At 56.3% G+C, this 18,852-nt stretch overlaps 9 protein-coding genes across 9 annotated transcripts; 7 read left to right on the top strand and 2 right to left on the bottom strand.

Annotated features, from left to right (window-relative positions):
* Positions 1 to 151: 151 nt before the first annotated feature.
* PG998_000022 (uncharacterized protein) lies at positions 152 to 1,555 on the top strand (the record flags this gene model as incomplete). The annotated part of the gene is made up of 1 exon (XM_066866840.1): positions 152 to 1,555. The coding sequence occupies one exon, from the start codon at positions 152 to 154 to the stop codon at positions 1,553 to 1,555; it is 1,404 nt and encodes a 467-aa protein (XP_066735255.1).
* Positions 1,556 to 2,311: 756 nt separating this feature from the next.
* On the top strand, positions 2,312 to 4,100 carry PG998_000021 (serine carboxypeptidase; the record flags this gene model as incomplete). Its single annotated transcript, XM_066866839.1, has 3 exons — positions 2,312 to 2,597; positions 2,653 to 3,145; positions 3,206 to 4,100. 3 exons carry the CDS (start codon positions 2,312 to 2,314, stop codon positions 4,098 to 4,100), a joined length of 1,674 nt encoding a protein of 557 aa, XP_066735254.1.
* A 1,071-nt stretch (positions 4,101 to 5,171) lies between these two features.
* PG998_000020 (uncharacterized protein) lies at positions 5,172 to 6,434 on the top strand (the record flags this gene model as incomplete). The annotated part of the gene is made up of 4 exons (XM_066866838.1): positions 5,172 to 5,292; positions 5,313 to 5,412; positions 5,469 to 6,238; positions 6,295 to 6,434. The coding sequence occupies 4 exons, from the start codon at positions 5,172 to 5,174 to the stop codon at positions 6,432 to 6,434; spliced, it is 1,131 nt and encodes a 376-aa protein (XP_066735253.1).
* Positions 6,435 to 6,897: 463 nt separating this feature from the next.
* PG998_000019 (uncharacterized protein) lies at positions 6,898 to 8,231 on the top strand (the record flags this gene model as incomplete). The annotated part of the gene is made up of 2 exons (XM_066866837.1): positions 6,898 to 6,967; positions 7,045 to 8,231. 2 exons carry the CDS (start codon positions 6,898 to 6,900, stop codon positions 8,229 to 8,231), a joined length of 1,257 nt encoding a protein of 418 aa, XP_066735252.1.
* Positions 8,232 to 9,224: 993 nt separating this feature from the next.
* Positions 9,225 to 10,388, top strand: PG998_000018 (uncharacterized protein; the record flags this gene model as incomplete). The annotated part of the gene is made up of 3 exons (XM_066866836.1): positions 9,225 to 9,417; positions 9,483 to 9,649; positions 9,732 to 10,388. The coding sequence occupies 3 exons, from the start codon at positions 9,225 to 9,227 to the stop codon at positions 10,386 to 10,388; spliced, it is 1,017 nt and encodes a 338-aa protein (XP_066735251.1).
* A 1,067-nt stretch (positions 10,389 to 11,455) lies between these two features.
* PG998_000017 (uncharacterized protein) lies at positions 11,456 to 12,472 on the top strand (the record flags this gene model as incomplete). Its single annotated transcript, XM_066866835.1, has 1 exon — positions 11,456 to 12,472. One exon carries the CDS (start codon positions 11,456 to 11,458, stop codon positions 12,470 to 12,472), a length of 1,017 nt encoding a protein of 338 aa, XP_066735250.1.
* A 201-nt stretch (positions 12,473 to 12,673) lies between these two features.
* Positions 12,674 to 13,558, top strand: PG998_000016 (uncharacterized protein; the record flags this gene model as incomplete). The annotated part of the gene is made up of 1 exon (XM_066866834.1): positions 12,674 to 13,558. The coding sequence occupies one exon, from the start codon at positions 12,674 to 12,676 to the stop codon at positions 13,556 to 13,558; it is 885 nt and encodes a 294-aa protein (XP_066735249.1).
* Positions 13,559 to 15,826: 2,268 nt separating this feature from the next.
* PG998_000015 (uncharacterized protein) lies at positions 15,827 to 16,917 on the bottom strand (the record flags this gene model as incomplete). Its single annotated transcript, XM_066866833.1, has 2 exons — positions 15,827 to 16,281; positions 16,452 to 16,917. 2 exons carry the CDS (start codon positions 16,915 to 16,917, stop codon positions 15,827 to 15,829), a joined length of 921 nt encoding a protein of 306 aa, XP_066735248.1.
* Positions 16,918 to 17,368: 451 nt separating this feature from the next.
* PG998_000014 (uncharacterized protein) lies at positions 17,369 to 17,632 on the bottom strand (the record flags this gene model as incomplete). The annotated part of the gene is made up of 1 exon (XM_066866832.1): positions 17,369 to 17,632. The coding sequence occupies one exon, from the start codon at positions 17,630 to 17,632 to the stop codon at positions 17,369 to 17,371; it is 264 nt and encodes an 87-aa protein (XP_066735247.1).
* Positions 17,633 to 18,852: the final 1,220 nt, after the last annotated feature.

Below are 18,852 nucleotides of genomic sequence, written 5' to 3'. Positions count from 1 at the left end.
TCATTCAGTGACGTAGTAAATTGGAGAAATGCCCCGCCATGGCAACACTGAAGAAAGACAGCCGTTTCGACCATCCGGCGCAAATTGCAACAACTCAGCTTAACTCAACATTGCACTCTAGTCTTTCATGTTACGATCGTTCACGCACACCATGGCCGGACAGCAAAAGGACATCACCATTGTCGGCGGCGGCATCATCGGCTGTTGCGCCGCCTACTTCCTCACCCGGCACCCCGCGTACTCGGCCGACACCCACCGCATCACCCTGCTCGAAGCCTCTTCCTCTTCCTCGGGCGGCCGGACCGCCGACAGCCTGCAGGACCCCGCCTCGCTGCTCCCGCCCGAGTCCGCGTCGAAGCGAAACCCCGCCCACGAGGGCATTGCCGGCGGCGCGAGCGGAAAGGCCGGCGGGCTCCTGGCGCTCTGGGCGTTCCCGCAAAACATCGTGCCCCTGAGCTTCAGGCTGCACGACGAGCTGGCCAAGGAGCACGGGGGCGACACCAAATGGGGCTACCGACGCTGCTACGCCAGCCAGGTCGACTGCAGTGCGCGGCTTCCCCCGGGCTTCACCGGTGGCAAGGACGAGGACATGACGGCGGCCGACAATGCGCAAAGCCGTGACGGCAATGAGGAAGGAGCCTCGAAGGGCCTGCATAAGGATCACAAGAAATCGGCCAAGGCGCTGAAGAGACTGGGCGCGCCCGAGGACCTCGACTGGCTGGATGCGGAGAAGTCGCTGGGCGGGGTACGAAAACATGGGGACGCCAGAAAACACGGCGCAGGTGCACCCCGAACTGTTCACGCGGGCTATGGCCCAGATGGCCGAGGACCGGGGCGTCAAGATCGTGACGGGCGCCAAGGTCACGGCCATCAACAAAAGCAGCGACGGCAAGAGCGTCGTCAGCGTCGCCTACGAGAAGGACGGGAATCAAGAGTCGCTGCCCACGACCGACTGCGTCGTGGCGGCTGGGCCGTGGACGTCCAGCTGCTGCCGCGGATCCCCGTCACGGCGTCGCGGGCGCACAGCGTCGTCATCAAGACGCCGCGGACGGTTTCGCCCTACGCCCTGTTCACCGCCATCAACCTGCCGTCGGGCTTCCCCTCGCCGACGCCGGAGGACCGCCCGGGGTCCACGACCCAAACCCGCCAGGCCTTGAGGCGCATGCAGATCGTGGAGCCCGAGATCTATGCGCGCCCCGACGGCACCGCCTACGCCTGCGGCCCGACCGACCAGACGGCGCCGCTGCCCGCGACCAACGCCGAGGTCGAGGTGGACGAGGCGCGCTGCCGCGACATCCTCGACCAGGTCGGCAGCATCAGCGACGACCTGGGCAGGGACGGGCGCGTGCTGGCGCGGCAGGCCTGCTACCTGCCGCAGGGAGGGCCCTTCATCGGCGAGGTGGGCGGCACCCAGGGTCTGACCGTCGCCGCCGGCCACACATGCTGGGGCATCCAAAACGCGCCCGGGACTGGGAAGCTGATCAGCGAGATTGTGCTCGAGGGCGTGGCCAAGAGTGCGAAACTGGGTGGCTGCGATCCCTCCAGATTGACATGATCGGAAGCGGTTTCATCCGCGATGCGAGGGGTCGCCCTTCCTTATGTAGTCGTAAGCTGTCGACAGTCCGGCGTGCAATTCCAAGGGACTAGCACCTCGTCCAAACAAGGAACGGGAGCCTGGGGTTCTGGGGCGGCGGCTTGGCTTGGCTTGGGGGAGGCCTGGCTGAATGGGGGCCTGGCAAAGCAAAACACAGATCAAACAATTCCCGGCTTATCAGTAAACCCCAGCCGGGTCGTCATTCAATGCAACGTCGACGTATCGAGCAGACACAGCAAATTGTCATACAATTGGGCCGCCACATGGCCGGATTCGATTCTAGACTGGCTCTATCGGCCGTCCACTTTATTAGGTGAGAAATTGAGGGGCTCCCAGCCGCGTTTCCTGGTTTCACCATGTGCCTGATCGCCCTCGACCCCTGCGTCGATCTCCCACTTTCCCACCATTGGACGATCAGAGACGATCTCGTCAAAGGCCACGAGCCGCCGAGATGGGATGGAGGAAAATATGGTGCATGGGATTGTGGTCGGGAACAGTCCCGAGGAATTGGACCAATTTTTGCGTCACGGCATTACGCTACGTAATTTTCTGCTTCTTCTATATGTTCATTCCAGGACACCCACGCTCATGTGTTGAGTCTTCTATACCATCTATCTACATGACTTACAGATAGAATCGTTCTTTCTTGTGTCGGTTTCTTAATAATATGTATAATCTTATCTAATTCACATCCTTCTTTCTCGAACCACCACAGCCATGGTGCGACTATCCATACCGTTCCTCGTGGGCCTCCTCGGGCTGGGGACCGAGGCGACATTCATGAGCCCACCCGACGACTTGAAGATGGTCATGGGCCATGCCGGCGTGCCGGTGCGGTACAAGCAGGTGGAGGCGGGCATCTGCGAGCTCGACCCCGACGTCAAGAGCTTCTCTGGCTATGCCGATGTGGCCGAGGACCAACACATCTTCTGGTGGTTCTTCGAGGCGCGGCACGGCAACCCAGAAGAGGCGCCCCTCACCGTATGGATCAACGGCGGCCCAGGTACGCCACATGCCACCCACTCCAACCCCAGTATCTAACACTCGTGGGCACATAGGTTCGAGCTCGATGATGGGCCTCTTCCAGGAGCTGGGCCCCTGCGGCGTCGACCCCTACGGCGAAGTCTACAGCAACCCCCATTCCTGGTCCAACGTCAGCAACATGCTCTTCATCGACCAGCCCACCCACACCGGGCTCTCCTACACCAAGCCCGTGCCCGGCTACAAGCAAGGAGGGGACGTGATCGAGCTCCCCGACAACATCTGCCCGGACTACGTGGCCGACCCGTCCTCGTGCGGCACCTACTCTCATCCCAACATGACCTTGACGGCCAACTCGACCGAGGGCGCGGCCAAGAACTTCTGGCTCACCCTCCAAGGTTTCATGGGCGCATTTCCGCAATACACCAAGAACGGATTCAACCTGGCGACCGAGAGCTATGGGGGCCACTACGGGCCCGTCTTCAGTGCGTACATAGAGCGCCGGAACGACCGCTTGACACCCAGCACTGTCAAGATCCCACTCAAGACGCTGCTAGTAGGCAATGGATGGTAAGTTTCGACTTGGCTCATGCGATATGTCAGCACGGCTACTGACATGAAGTGCTTTAGGTTCGATCCCATCATAGGCTACCAGGCATTCTACAACTTCACCGTGAGCCCCGGCAACACCTACGGCTACGCCCCGTTCGACGACGACACGGCCGCCGAGCTCTACGACAGCCTCTACGGCGCCGGCAACTGCCTGGACCAGCTGCGGGACTGCCAGACCTCGGGCCGGGACGACGTGTGCGCCCGCGCCGACGACTTCTGCGCCGACCACGTCGAGTACCCCTACGGCGACCTCGCGGGCCGCAGCGACTACGACGTGCGCCAGCCGGCCCCCGACCCCTTCCCCTACACCTTCTACGAGGACTACCTCAACACGCCCCGCGTGCAGCGCGCCCTCGGCGCCGCCACCAACTTCACCAAGAGCAGCCGGCTGGTCGCGCGCGCCTTCCACGGCACGGGCGACGACGCCCGCGGCCTCGACATCGCCGACGACCTGCGCTTCCTGCTGTCCCGCAACGTCACGGTGGCCCTCTACGCGGGCGACGCCGACTTCGACTGCAACTGGCTGGGCGTCGAAGCCTTTGCCGAGCCCTTCTTCCAGGCCCCTTCCGCGGGATACGCCGACCTCCGCACCAGCGACAACATCACGCACGGCCAGACGAGGCAGGCCGGCCGCTTCAGTTTCACGCGCGTCTACGAGAGCGGGCACATGGTGCCCTTCTACCAACCCCTGGCGGCGCTGGAGCTGTTCGGGCGCGCCATCGGTGGGCGGGACGTGGCCACGGGACGGGAGCTCGCGGGGCCCCTTTACCGAACCAACGGCACCGCCAGGACCACGTACTGGAATGGGGACGCCACCATGCAGTGGGAGGTGGTGATGCCCAACCGGACGTACGATGTGACGACGAACGGACCGGGGGCTTTCTGGGACGATGTCGTGAAGGTCCGGAGATGAGAGACGAAGCAGGCAATAATTCTTCGCACTGAATCAGGCGCATGCTACATATGATCTCTCGCCGATACTTGGTCAGAAGCAAGCCACCAGGGAGCACGGCATCAAAGACGTGGCAATACTCGATGGTCTCGGAGATTGATCAAATGGTGGGTTTCACAATCCATCTCGTCATGCCGGCTGTGTCCAATCAACGATCGAATTCTTATGCGGGTGTCGTGGGCATGCAGCATTCCATGCGCGCCGAAGAAGAGCTGAAGCTCGCTGCAGCTCGAAACGCCACTGGCTGGCTAGCACAGGTTCAACAGGCAGCACTCTCAGCATGCCCTAATAATAGCCCTAAGCAGCTGTTCACGGCCAAGCCAATGTGAACTTGTGACAAGGACTGTTCAGCTTGAGTCACAGCCTTTGCGCTTGGTGGAATCAGCCACGGGAATGAAATGACGGCCGAGAACCTTGCTAAGACATGATGGCAAGATATGTACATAATATATATTTTTAATCAATTAATCGCTCCCTCGTTGCCTTGACATGCAGTAGCTTTTCGCTTACCCACGCAGGTTAGGTATCAACATGAGCAGACCAATCATCTTCGATTGGGAGAGAAACTGGGTGCTATATTAAATAGACCTGCGTCAGCCATGTCAGCTATTTAATGCGAACAGCAGTGCTGATCCTCAGCCCGGTCTAATTCTTCAATGCAACATCATCCAGTGGCAGAATCAGCAGCGCAATCATGACCTGCATCGACGTCGGAGCTGCGAATCCTGATATCGCAGGATTAGGGGTGCGTCCAATTGATATATCCATCCCCAAAGTCATGAGAGTTTCCGTTACTAATGACACGCGCCTCAGATCATCCTGTCGTTCACGATACAGGCTGGCCTTTCCTTCTTCCTATCGGGATGGTCCACCTGGATTGAAAGCCGGCTTCGTGAGCGGGAGGCCCAACGCATCAAGAAGCAGCGCCGCGATGAGAACAAGAAGGACAAGCAGGACAAGAATGAGAGCGGTATAATTAAATCAATCATTGAAGGATTCATTGAGGGTTTCTCCGAAGGAAGTCAAATGCAAATGATGCTAGACCATACTCGTCTTGACGGCGATCGAAAGATTGAGCTTATTGATAGAGTGCTAAGGACAATTGGGGACACACAACTACTCAACGGTCAGCAAGGCACGCCCACGATATATGGTTCGTCTCCCTCTGACTAGATTTCACAGGAATCTCGCTGCTCATAGGCGCTTTGGCTCAACACCAGACATTGGGGCTATACCATTTCCACATAGTTTATGACGTGGTCAACCTCACCGGGTATATCAGTTTTCATCATCCTCAAATCTACCAATCATCTAACTAATTATCACAAGCGTGTCTGCTGCGGCGGCGGTGACCACAACCTTCAAGCGACCAGACGGCTTCTTCTTCAGTGCCGTACTGCTAATCGTGTATACTTGTCTCTACCTGGCATTCACGATACTGTTCGGCTTGAAACTCCAGTCGTGGGATGACGGCTCTTCGGGGCGGTGTTATAATGCCAGCAGAACGTCAGACCCGACTGCAGCTCATCCTCTTGTTGACCACATATACCTTGGCATTACAGCATTCTACCTCTTCGGGAGTTTGGCCATGTGCAGATCAGTAGCCCCAGATACCTTCAGGGATGCAATCAAAGGACTAGGACAAAGTTTCGCGGCGATGGTAGAAAGATTGGACCAAATAGATCGGCCTGGTCCCCGATTCATGGCCGACTTCTCGAAGCTGATGATCGAAAGTTGGAAAACCCTGGAGCGGTTGATATCGAAATATCGAGTGTTGCAGGTTGTTTTCGCCACTTTTCTACCACGACAGATAAAAATGAAACCCCCCTTCAGCGATTCCAGCAACAACACGAGCCGACTTGATGATATCTTGGAGTTCTATCAAGCAAATAGCAACGCCTCACCATACAAAGCGCGAGTCACCATCCTAACGCTTGCATTGGCTCAGTACCCTGTTCACGGTTATATGGTGTATGCGCTGCGGGCCTCCAATGAGAAGTTTCTCTCTGGGAGTTCCGAAAATGAATGGGGTTTTGGTCAGATTGTTGCCATGACTTTAGTAGGATCGACACTCTTTGAGTGCTTCAAAGCGTGGGCAGGTAAGATTGAGATACCACAGAACCCTGACTTGCCCGAGCTAATACCAAGAGTAGAGTATATGGTGTCGAGAGAATCGGATGGAGCATTTGCCAGTACCGGGGGAAGTCGAGGGTGCACCTCCTTCCTCCGGACACTGCTTTCGGGAGTGATGAGGCCTTGAACCCCGTGTTGCCCAGCAATCGCCAAAGGGGTTGAGGAAAAGACAACCACTACCTTCAGACTTTAAGTATGCTTAGTAAGCAGTCCCTGAACAAACAGCATGCCTCATGGAGACTCAGGAACACACTAGGATACGGTGGATGCCCCAGGATAGGCAACAGCCCCTTTTTCATTCTGCCAGCACCAAGCCAGTTCGATCATGACCTGCGCCGGCAAATGCAGTGCAGTACGAGACTTATGTTTTGCAATTACTCCCTTTCTTCCATTGAGGTTCACCGAAAAACACAGACACACGGGAAAGGAGAGACCCGAGAAGATGGGGGCAATTTGAATGTTAAATCTCTTCGGTCCATAATATTGCTCATCCTTCAGGCTGCATGCCTACTAGCAATTGACACGTGTTCGACGCCGCAGTATAAAAGGAACCCCAGTCCCTCCATGCAATTTCCATTAATGCTCTCCTTTGCATCAGCGCACCTCCCACATATCCAAAGTCAAGATGCAGCTTCTAGAACTCCCACTAGACGTCTTCCGACTCATCATCCTGACCATCGTCCGCGACCAGGGACGTCAGTCGATGCTATCTCGAACTGTATGCCGTATGTATTATCCTCTCGGACTGCTATCTGTTGCTAATGGCTCCTAGGGGCATTTTCCGAGGAAATCCTCAACGCCGTCATCTTAGCGAGAATCATAGATGACGTAGTGGAACCTGAGGAGATCGTGGTGCCACCGCCGCCGCCGTACATCGATGTACAGCGGCTGGAGCCTCACTTTGATCTGACTGCACGATATCTTCATCACCGGGTTCGCACTGATGGGCCCGATACTCATGCCTGGATTCTCACCATCCGTGAAACCAGCGACCTGCTCGCCAAGCACACGGCGTCATGGGAGGACCCTGTGCCGCTCGAAAAAATACAGTCCAGCGCCTGTCTTTTCCTGGCCGTGAACGCGGGCGCCTTGGTATACCATGTCATTTTGCAGTCAATGGCACCACCGTACACCAAGGAGCATAGACCAGGGGGCATGTGGGAAAACTGCCTGGCGGTAGCCGCATGGATGCAGGATCTCAAACTCATTCGCTCCCTTCTGGACAGCAACGCCACCGCATCCGACGCCGATGCCAGCCCCGATCCCTTCTCGTTCTTTGGTAGACCGTCGTGGGCGGCGGCGGCGAATGGCAACATGGCTCTCTGGGAATTCTTCACGAACCGAGGCGCGCTGCCCTTTGAGCCCACTTACGAATGGACTGGCTTCTTGCACCTCGGGAAAAGCCCCATTAGAGCCGCAGCATACATGGGACATGACAGCATGGTCCGGATGATCCTGCAAGCGGGCCACTACCAGGCGAGAGAAGATGTGGATAGAGCTATACAATATGCAGCGTATGGAAACCGGCCCCAGGTGCTCATGACGCTACTGGAACACTACCGCCATACCCACGGCGAGGCCGACCTGCAGGTCCTGCTCGACCACAGCCTCGTCCACTGGAGTTGCAGGCGCGGGGCTCCGGACACGACTCGCGTGCTGCTAGAGTATGGTGCGAACCCAGAAGCGACTAACACGGAACCCCGGTCGTGCTTGCAACTCGCCACAGCGACCGGCAATGCCATGACGGTCAAGGCGCTACTTGACGCAGGGGCAGCGCTCGAGGCGCCCCGATTCAGGCTACTGCGTGGCATAGACATCGACTCATACAGAAGGGAACTTAATACCCCGAGAGGGAAAGGGATGAGTGCTCTGGACTTGGCGAAGAAGAGGCAGTATGTGGACATTGTCCGGCTAATAGAAGAAAGGGAGAGGGAGATGCCAAGGACGGTAGAGGCTTGAAGGGGGCATCCAAATAAGCATGCTGCAGAACCAGTCACGAGCAGGCCGTAGTTGAATGATTTGAAATGGAGTGCGGCGTCCCATCCACGTTCCCCTTAGCATTCAATTTCTCACGAGGTTTTAAAAGATCGGGGGATTTTCGGATCCTCCAGTCATGACCAACAAGCATTACAGTCAATCGTACCAAGACCATTCCCGACACCCTTTGGCCACCACAATGACTAACGACGGGACGACGAACCGGACGGCCCCTATGGTGGAAGACTTCATGATAGGCCGGGCGTTCAATGGACAAATTTGATCATCATTTGGGATGGCCATGATATAATTGGTGCTGTAGAATGTGCGTCACCGAGAGCTCCAGGATCCACTTGCCCCAGCATCGAGCTCAAGATGGAGGGAGCTGGCATCTAAGAGAGTGTTTCCCCGAGAACGTATCTCAAGGAACTGCAACAGGACTTCGATGTGATATGCAGAGTCGTGATTGGTCATTCGTATACAGTGGAGTAAAGATCGGATTTGAGCGGGACTGCCGAGTGCTGAGTAGACAAACGTGGTTAGCGGGCTAAAAATAGGCATAGCCCCTTATCCTAGCGGCTCCAGTGTATGCAGATGAAAGTGGATGTGCCGCCGATGGCTTCCATCACGAGACGATTCGAACCCAGGCACAATCGCACATCGACACAGAGCAACCGAGTGCCGGTGCTAGTCCTGTCGCTCGTGAGATCATTGCCTTTATGCGGAGTAGCTTTGGACGCATTCGAGCAACCCACGATGCTCCGGAGATCACAGGCAGGCCTGCTAATCACCGTGCCTGACGATGAAACCGCGACCCCCTTGTACGAAAAGCTAACCCTTTAGCAGATCCACCGCCCCTACCCACGGTAATGCAGAAGACTCCCAACTTTCGTTGTTTCTTCCCTCACGTTCTGGAATTCCCATTTTGTACATTTCCATGCATACCTCCGTCGACCAGCAAGGCTACCTGTCGTCATGGCCTGTAGACCAATACGCTGGCTGATCCTCGCGTTGGCGACGCCGTTATGGGCCGCCGATTGCTTCATCACCGATGACTGGAACCACATGGTCCCGGGCCGGCCCATGGTCTTGGCGTGGGCCAACTTCCACGACAGCTTCTACGACATCCTCCTCAACAGCGACGTTTTGTCCCGGGCGTCGCTGGTCGGTTCTATCGCCCGTAGGCTGTCCTCGGCACACCGCAGTTCAGACCACCACCGCTGACCATTCCAGGGAACGTCACCCAGAGCTCGATAGTATGGCTGCCGCCCGACGACATTACCGACGGCAAACCCGACAGGCTGTTCGCCGTCCAGCTATGGGATCTGGCCCGCGGCACCGTCTGCAACTCCCCGTCCTTTAGCTTCAAAGCCCGGTCCCCCGACACGCCATCCGCGACGGTAAGTCCGACCTTTGCGCCCAGGCAGCCGAAACCGCCCCGCAGACTTTACTGCAATGAGATTCGCTGACTCGGAGCCTCAGCTACCGCCTGGCCCCCTCGTAAGCACCGCAACTTCATTTTCCAGCAAGCCCGTCACCATTATAGCCACCATCGCGCCCGCCTTCGCGACCGGCGTCGAACCGTCCTACTCGAGCGCCGTCCCCACGAGCACGGCGACCGGCGCGCCCCAGCCCACCGACGAGCCCGCCAAACCGACCAACACGGCGACCATCATCACCGGCGCCGTCATCGGGACCCTGCTCGCGGCCCTCCTCGTCGTCAGCGGGCTGCTGTGGCGCGCCAGGCGGAAACGGGCCCGGGAACGCGGCGTCGCGCTGCCCGACAACGACGACCACGACCCGCAGCCGCGCCCGTCCACACACGATCACGCGGCCGCCGAGCTGGGAGACGCCAGACACAGCGCGACCAAGGGCGCGGCCGAGGTGCAGGGCGACGACGGGATGCGCTTCGAGATGGCAGCACTGGCCGACAAGCCGCTGTACGAGATGCCGACGTCGTTTGCTCCCGTCGAGCTGCCCGCCGAGCTGCCATCCGAGGTCCTCGCGCGGCATGCGGGTGTCGATCGGTGCCAGTCCATGGTGTCGGCCCTAACGGCAGATTCAAGATCGTCGTTAGACCGGGGTCAGGTGTCGCCCGCCACAATAGATCCAAGGGTCAATCATCTAGCTAAAGGCTAATTACTAATAAACGGATTAATGCTTAATACACTCACTTGAACTTATCATAGATACGCAAGGTCGCATGTGCCTTGTCTTGGCCTTTATCTGCCGGCGCCGGTAGGTGAATCATCCCAGCAATCCGATCGAAAGAAGGCAAACTATTATGCCAACTCCAGTTGTGGCTGCGTGAGCAAATGGGGATATCCTTACATTAGACATTATACTAGCAATACTTTGCTGCTTCGCGGCTACCAGCCAGGCTCAAACAGCCATATCTTCCCCAGATCAAAATGGATTGCCCCGAGGTTTCACGCTAAGCTTATTTGATATCGCAGAAGGTAGCGGTCGAGATGGCGTCCTCATTGGACCAGACATTGGCCGGTTCTATTATGGTGATATCAGGGCCCCTGAAACCACTTCGACTTCAACTCACACAATGGAATCAAGGCCGATCACACTCTCACTTGGGCTGCTGAGGTTTCTGATAGAAGGCAACATATGTTGTGAGTTTCCGTTCGAATCGGAGGTACTTTCTTGACTGCCCTTCTGAGCAGTCAGGGATGTTGGTGTCAAAGACCTCTGGTATCAATTGCAACGTAAAGGGACCAAGCCCAACAGCACTCTACACCCAGTACTCACTGTTTGGTTACTCACTGCTTGCTAGGTCAATCTTTGCTGACAGAAGTTGCCTTACCCCTGAACGTCGTGCACTACAGATCTTGTGCCAATGGCCCCTTACTCCACGTCTGGCTTGGCGGTTGTAGGCTTCTGAAGTATATCACCCAAAGGTGGTATCGTAGGTTCAGTTACAGGACCCAGCGTATACCCAAGCACAAGACCAGTAGCCAGCACCTCTGCCACTCGTAGATAGTCTGCTTGAACTGTAAGGTGCAGGGCTCTCGGGTGGAGACCGAATCCACGCGCATCCCACGCCTTCCTTTCGAACAGGCACCCACAAAAGTTGGCCATCTCTTTTCCTTCTTTTTTGGATTGTCGTCTTCTGCTAATCTTTTGCCTCTCCGTCAAACCTAGGCAAATCGAATCGTCAAGTCATCCAATCCTCGTCTACCGATACGATCGTGACCATGTCTGAGGAGGAGGTTAGCTCCTGCTTTCGACAGGCACGGATCCTGAAAGTACACATCGATCAGACGATTCGGCAGATCAACTCGTCCGGGTCCGGTGTTGAAACGGCCCCGGCAGGATCGAGGCTCAAGCATTTTGAGACCATTATTCGCGGCAGTGAGACGCTGCGCAACGAACTGCTTGCGGAGAAATCGAAGCTTCAGCAGGGCACGCTCGCTCTGGTCGAAAAGCAAACGCAGTTTGAGGCCGCCCAGCTGACGTTTGCCAATGAACAACAGCTCGGGGCTACCAAGCAGCAGACGCTCGACTCGGACAGTATCAAGCTTTCTGAGTCGTTGAAGGACTTTGAACTGGAACGGACCAAGCTCCAAGAGGAGCGCGACAAGTTGGTCCAAGACAAAGAAGCGCTGCAATCGGATCGCGAGCGTCTTCAGCAAGATCAAGCAGAGCTCGAGCAGAGCCAGAGAGATCTGCAGAGGCGCCAAACCGCGCTCGAAACTCAGCAGCGGGATGTCGACTCCGCCAAGGAGCTCAACAAGACAGAATCCGCACGGCTACGAGGCTGGGCGGCTCGTCTGGAGCGGACACACGAAGAGTTGGTGCGAGAGGGCCGGGACATCAACAACTCGGGCGACCGTCTTTACGACGGGAAGGTCGAGCTGTGGGCCCGGCAGGTCGCCTTTTCCGAAGAGAAGGCCGCTCTGGCTCAGGCCAAGACCCGTCTGGTCGAGGAGAAGCTTGCCTTTTCCGAGCAGCGGCAGGACGCCGCCAACGCCGCCGTCGAGGCGCTGACCAACTCGAGCCGCGAGCAGTTGGCTCTGATCAAGAACATCTCGACTGACAAGGACGTCGAGCTCAAGCGGCTCCGCAGTGCCAGCGACAGGCTGGCCAAGGACTTGGAGGTCGTACAGACCACTGCTGGTCTGGCTACGTCTGCGCGTGACCAGGTCGCTGACGAACTCGACACCGCACGGCTGGACCTCGACCAGGTCCACGAAGAACTGACTAGTGTATAGGAGCGCGCGTCTCGTCTCGAGGAGACCAATGACGACTTGTCCGTGGAAAACGTTGGCTTGAGCCAGCACGTTCGCGAGCTCGAGTCTCTAGGTAGTGTTTTGGACCTGCATCGACAGCTGGAAGGCAGGAAGCAGCTACTTTCCATCAAGCAGGGCATCATCCAACAGCGAACAGACGAGAGAGATGCCGCATACGACGCAATGGACCGTCTCAAGCCTTGCTTCATAGCTGAGAAGGCTCTGGAGCTTGAGGTACAACAGACGGGCCAACGCTGCGAAGACCTTCTCGAGGCCATGGCCAAGCTCCAAGACAGATTGCAGCGCGCCGATGCTCGAGTTGAGGAGGTCCTGCGGGCCAAGGAGCAATTCGAGGAGCATGCCCAGAAAGAATTCTTGGAGCAAGCCGAAGAATGCCTGCAGGATCAGGCTCGCGAGTGGGCCGAACACGCAGAGACCCAGAAGAACGAAATCCGATCGCTGGAGCTCGAGGTTGGTCACAAGGACTGGAGAATCGAAGTGCTGCGGGAAGAGTTGATGATACAGCTTGGTCGCGTGAACGGCCAGCGCCGTGCCACGGAGCAGCGCGACGAGACCATCGAGGAGCTCTCCAGTACCATCGCGGAGCTCAGCAAGCCGGCTCTGGCGCGTCGGAGCTGGGACGATTTGCCAAGCCTCAAAAAGGAGGAGACGGAAGAGGAGCAAGAGTGGCGCCTCCAGGTGGAGAGTGCCTTCATGTTCCTCTCGGAGCGCAAGCCTGTGGTAACAGACGGGTCGATCCAGCCCATGCAGGCGGCGCTCGAGATGCGCGCGCACGGCTCCAACAGCACGACGGCTAGGAGTCACCTGGAATGGTTTCAAGAGGTCGCCCCAGCGGCCCAGTGGTGCTGTATGGAGTCGGTAGCGGTGCTGGGGGGTGATGATCCCTTCTGTGCCATTCCCGACGAGGGCAGCGGCGAGTGCCAGCATCATGGTGGACGTCGGTGCCACCAGATCATGTGGGACACGTCCAGCGCCCCGTCTGTGTACTCCCGAGTACGAGGCGAGAAGACGGTACAGAGTAGCTTGGCGGCTGTACTTTATCCTTAGATAGTCCAAGTAATCAATGACTTTGTTGTACCTTTTACATGATGTGAACGTAAATCCCGACCCATCAGACTTCGTGGTCTTGATTTGGACCAAAGCCGTATCAAGGAGGCAACATGATATGGCCTGGGACGGGCTCCTCGGAAAGTGAAACCAAGGCGGTCCCAATCTGGGTTATCAATTGCTAGGAGAAGCTCCTGCCAAACATTAGGTCAGATTGGACTTGTTCCGATGGAATGATATGTCTCGGCATTTTCAGGGGCCTATATGCGCCAGCACGACCAGGAAAAAACCTAATCCAATTCAGCTTATACTAAAGCTGCTGCGACTTCTAGCTGTCAAGACACGGAAGCCCAAGTTTAGTGCAAATCTGACTCAATCTGAAAGGGTAACGGGTGTTGAGATATGAATGGTATATGGTAGGAGGCAGAGTGGAAGAGCGAAACATGCCGCGATTGGGCTCATTCCTAGGCCGCCGTTTTTTCCAGTCATGGAAGTGCAGCTTCCAAGGTTTGGGCTTGATCCGGCGCCGTTGGAGTGAATGAGGTCGGAAGGCAGCTTACTAACAGCCCGGCCAGGACCCGGAAGAGCGATGTGTGATCCGATGGAGCTGAGATCGGGGTATACTGCTATTCTGCCACTTGGACCCATTGCGGAAGCTTGGGGAGGCCGCATTGCCTACAGGGCAGCAAAAGAAAGGAGCATAGGAGTGTTGGTTGGACAGCTGAATGCGGTTTGAGGATGGGACAGACAAGTCTACTGCATTTCATTGTACTATTGCATTACTATTTTACATCTCATTCTCCAACAGTGTTGGCCCCGTGGTATGTTCATCTTTGGCGTCCTTTATTCCACGGCCGTGGTGTTGTATCCGTCGGAGGTTCATGCCATGCCGGCGTCCTTGAGGTTGAGTGTTGCATGACTTGTCTTGGTGTAGGTCGGCGCGGGTGACAGTTGATTGCCCCAGTGGAATGTCCCATGAGCAGACAGCTTTATCTCTTACTCCAGTCGAGTGGGGAGTGTTTCTCGATGGTTCTGGGACAGAAATAAATGAACACGGTCTCGGGCTGTTCGCTCTTGATTGCTCGGTCTTTTGGTTGCTCGGACTGGATGCTCGGATTGGTTGCTCGGATTGGTTGCTCGGTGAGGTGTGAATGCTCAGTGTGGTTGCTCGGTCCTCGACTGCTCGGTCTTCGGATTGCTCGGGGTATGGGAGTATGTGCCTGGGAATGACGAAGTTAGCTCACGTTGGAAGTAGTAAAGGCGATGAACAAGTAGTCCTTCAATGACTGGAGTGATACCTTGGCTGACTCTTGACCACATCGACGACCAGAGAGGCTTGTCGATTTTGGAGATTCCTTGCTGCTCAAAGGCATCGGTCAATCTCGGATGTTTGGCGGACGTCTGGCAGAGTGCTTGACTTCATGTTGAATGTTGACCGCATAAACTGGATCGAGAGGCAGCGAAGATGTAAGTCCTTGACAATCGATGCGGAGCCAAATCATAGCTACTAATTCCAGGCCCAATAAGGCCCCAAAGTCCACTGAATGAGATGCCCCAAAATGCACTGAATTGATGGCCCAACACCCAGAGAAGCCCACAGTACAGGGCACTTGCAAAAGCTGTTTCTGAAGCCATCTTTGTTATTAACTCATTCTCTTGGGCTGTCACCCCAACAGAAACAAAACAACTTCCAAGGTATGTGAGCATTCCCGTCGCATTGATCGTCCTTTACTGACCACTGGCAGCGTTTCCAACTTCTTCGAACCCCTTCAAGCCGACCCTTCCACATCCTGCCCTGCTGCCAACAATCACAGCACCTCCGATACGACTGTCCGACACGTCCGAATGACGCCGTCCCCTTCAATATCCCAAGGAGAAGCCATCGATGCACGAGCTGGACCCCGGCACGACCATGGTCAAGGAAGCATTTGAGATTTGAGATTTGATGGGAGCTTGGTTAGGAGGTCAACATTCACCGTACATAGTTCGATTCTCATGGCATTCAGTCATATCATCGTTGTGGCGTAGCTCAGTCAATTCCAACATACATATCACAGAGGCTCACGAGTGGCACATAATCTAGTGTCATTGTCATTGTCATTGCACAAAATTAATAGCTAACGTGCTGTATCTGTTGTAACTCGTGTGGTCAACCCCCTTCTGGGGTTGGCCCAAGAGTACAAGACGAAATGCTCTTCAAGAGCTTGTAAACTCTGTCTGAAGTCGCTGGCGCTACTGAGACAAGTCCAGGCCGTCCATGTTGACGTCCTAGAGAGCCCGGTCGTGTTCCTCCTCTGACCAATACTCCCTCATCTCCAAGTCCAGTTGGGCGTTGAAGGTATTCGGAGCCGGCTCGGGGCGACGGCCTCGACTTGCTTGGCCACCTCGAGAGGAAGTGGTCCAACGATTGTCAACTCCATCGACGACGGAGATATCCTTGTGGCCATTGCCGCCATCAGATTGGCCACCGGCTTGATGATCAAACCGATGACCGCTCTTGGCGGCTGAGGCGTGCTGGGCCTTCAACTCTTCGACCAACTTCATATCCGCCCATTCCTTGTCCGACACGGAGCGCAATACGAAATGCATTTTCCCCTTGTGGCGTTCAGTGAACCGAGCGAAGATTTCGTTGAGTTCAGCGGTGCCTGCGCAATAGCCTTCAATAGAGAGGGAGCTTTCGACGTCGGGTAGGCCTGTCTCGATCCTTGGTCGCTTGGGCACAGCTGGAGAGGAAGTGGTCCAACGATTGTCACCGCCCTGCTGAGCCCCCGAAAGCTTCTCGGGGGAACGTTGACGTTCTCTCCATCGTCATTGTCGACGACGGAGAGATCGTCCACATTCTTGGTCAAGTCTACGGCCTGACGCTTGTGGCTATGCTGTAACTCAAACCCACCATCAGATTGGTTATCGGTTTGCTGATCAAACCGATAGCCGCCCTTGGCGGTTAAGGCCTGCTGGGCCTTCCACTCCCTGGCCCTGGAGTCGTTCTTGGCTATGATCTCTTCGGCCCGCCGTTTATTGTTCTCCAAGCTACGTCTCGTTACGGAGGGGTATGAGAAGGCGCCCTTGTGCTGGACGACGTCGGTCAGGCGGGCCCACTCGATCCTGGCACGCTTGTCGAAGACAGACTTGAAGACGCCCTGGGGCACTTCGCCGGCATCCGACTCCTCGTCCCGAGGCCGCTTCGCGGACTGTCCCGTCTTGGGCGCAACATTGGAGCCGGCCATTGAGCCGCCCTGGGGCAACGTATTGTCCCGGGGCTGCTTGCGGCCGCCCTTGCGCCTGTTGTTGATGATGTCATCCAACTTGGCATCCAATGAGGAATTTCCACCACCGCCGTTATTGCTGGCTGCCGACATCTTTCTTCTAAGAAAGGCAGAAGATGTCGAAAGAATGATGATGAAAGCCGAGCAGTTGTTAGAAGAAATGTTGGAACTTGGAAAACCTGGATCCGTGAATCGAGATTTTCTAGCTTGCAGTTCTTTAAGGATGTAAAAAGAAAGATTGTAAGGCATGGGTTGCCGCACACTTTTACCTTACAACTACAAAAGGTCACCAGCCCCACGTTTGGGTTCTAAAGGGGGAGCCTCAATTGGACCCCACCATGGTGGGTGACCGGGTCATTTCACATTTCACATATCACCAAGATAGCATCATTAAGTCACCAGTCACAGTTTTATAAAATCCATTGCCGTTGTACAGAAGCAAAACTATGTAATGTGACTCGTGTGGTCAACCCCTTTTGGGGCTGACCCAAAAGTACATGGCGGAATGCTCTTCAAGAGCCCGCGAAGTCTGGAGTCGTTGGAGCTACTGGGACTGGGAGTAGTCCAGGTTGTCCTGGCCGCCCATCTCGACGTCCTGGATGGCCTCCAGCGCGGCCTTGTTGTCGCGCTCCTTGTTGCGAGCCGTGTCCCGGTCGGCCGCACCCCAATAATCCTCCATCTCCAGGTCCAGTTCGGCCGCGGTTTTCTTCGCCGGCTTGGGGCGAGATCCTTGGCCGCTTTGGCCGCCTCGACCACCGCGGCTGCCCTGGCCACCTCGGTTGCCCTGGCCGCCTCGGCTGCAATCCATTACTATTTTTCTTCTCTCGCCTGTGGATATGCATCCGCTGACACCGTTGTGAATCTAGATCGAAGAGCCGTACCCAAGACCCCGGCTTATGCCCACAAGGAGCCCACCAACAAGTTCGGATCTACTTTCAGCCTCGAGGCGCTCCGTTTATGTTCGGAGCAAGCGCGCAAGGAATGCCAAGAATACGTGGAGATCCGCGGTGTCCGGATTCAATACGTCGCCCCGGCATCTCGCGACTCATACAACCTGCACCCCAGGGAAATGGACGAAATCTTAGCCGACAATGACATTGGGGGCGTCCCGAATGACGTCGGCTTCGTACCCTTGCGGGGCATGATATTCATTCCCGAGGGCATCGACGTCCAAAGATGTCTGGGCAAGCCCGAGGAAATAGACGATACCCTTTCGGCAGTTTTGAGCATGTTGGGAAGCGAATTCGTCCTTTACTATGGCATTGCTTCCGGTCAAGTCCCCGCCCTGGCCCTCGAAATTGCACAAATCGACAACGTAAACCCGGGCCTTCTATGGCACTACAGGCAGACTCTTCTGGACCTTTTCGAGTGGCAATTCCAGCTGATCAAGATCAAGAAGCCGGTGCGGCTGAGAGAGTACTTGACACGTACCTATACGGATCGTATGCGTGCCGGCCCGGACGTCACGCGTGAGGCTACTGGGGAGAAGCGTGAGGAGCTATTGGCCCCTCTTCGCGAGGTCTATGACGATAAACGCCGCGATGCCGATCGAAAGGCGACGGAGACACCAACTTCAGAGGCCCGGCGTCTCCTGCGCGAGCAACATGGCGCCATGATAAAACTCGGCCATGCCACAGTCGCCAGAATTCGGGCGGGCGACCTCTACGACGAGGAGATCGTTCTCGACAGGCTGTGCAACATTTTCCAAACCAAGGGGCCGCTGTCCGTGCTCTTCATCGATGAGCGACAAGTCATGGTCCACGATTTGATACTGGTGTGGGCTCTCATTCATATCGAGCGCACCCTCTTGGCCCACCACAAGAACGAGGTCGATGCGGCTGTCGCCTTGAGCGAGTTCGTGTTTGCCCCCGAGGATAGCAAGGAGCACGAGCGCTGGGCGCTTCTTTGTGACCGCTCGGCCCGGATGCATGCCGTCACTGAGTCTTTGGGCGAGGTCCAAGACGAGCCCTTCTTCCGAGAGGTCTTGGGTCAGATCTGCGTTGGTCTCACCAATAAGAGGCGCAAGGA

This window comes from Apiospora kogelbergensis (assembly GCF_038363985.1).
Source record: "Apiospora kogelbergensis strain CBS 113332 chromosome Unknown utg000001l_segment0_segment0, whole genome shotgun sequence".
NCBI lineage: Eukaryota > Fungi > Ascomycota > Sordariomycetes > Amphisphaeriales > Apiosporaceae > Apiospora > Apiospora kogelbergensis.
Note: the sequence above shows the minus strand (reverse complement) of the source record. Positions and strands in the feature narration are given on the sequence as shown.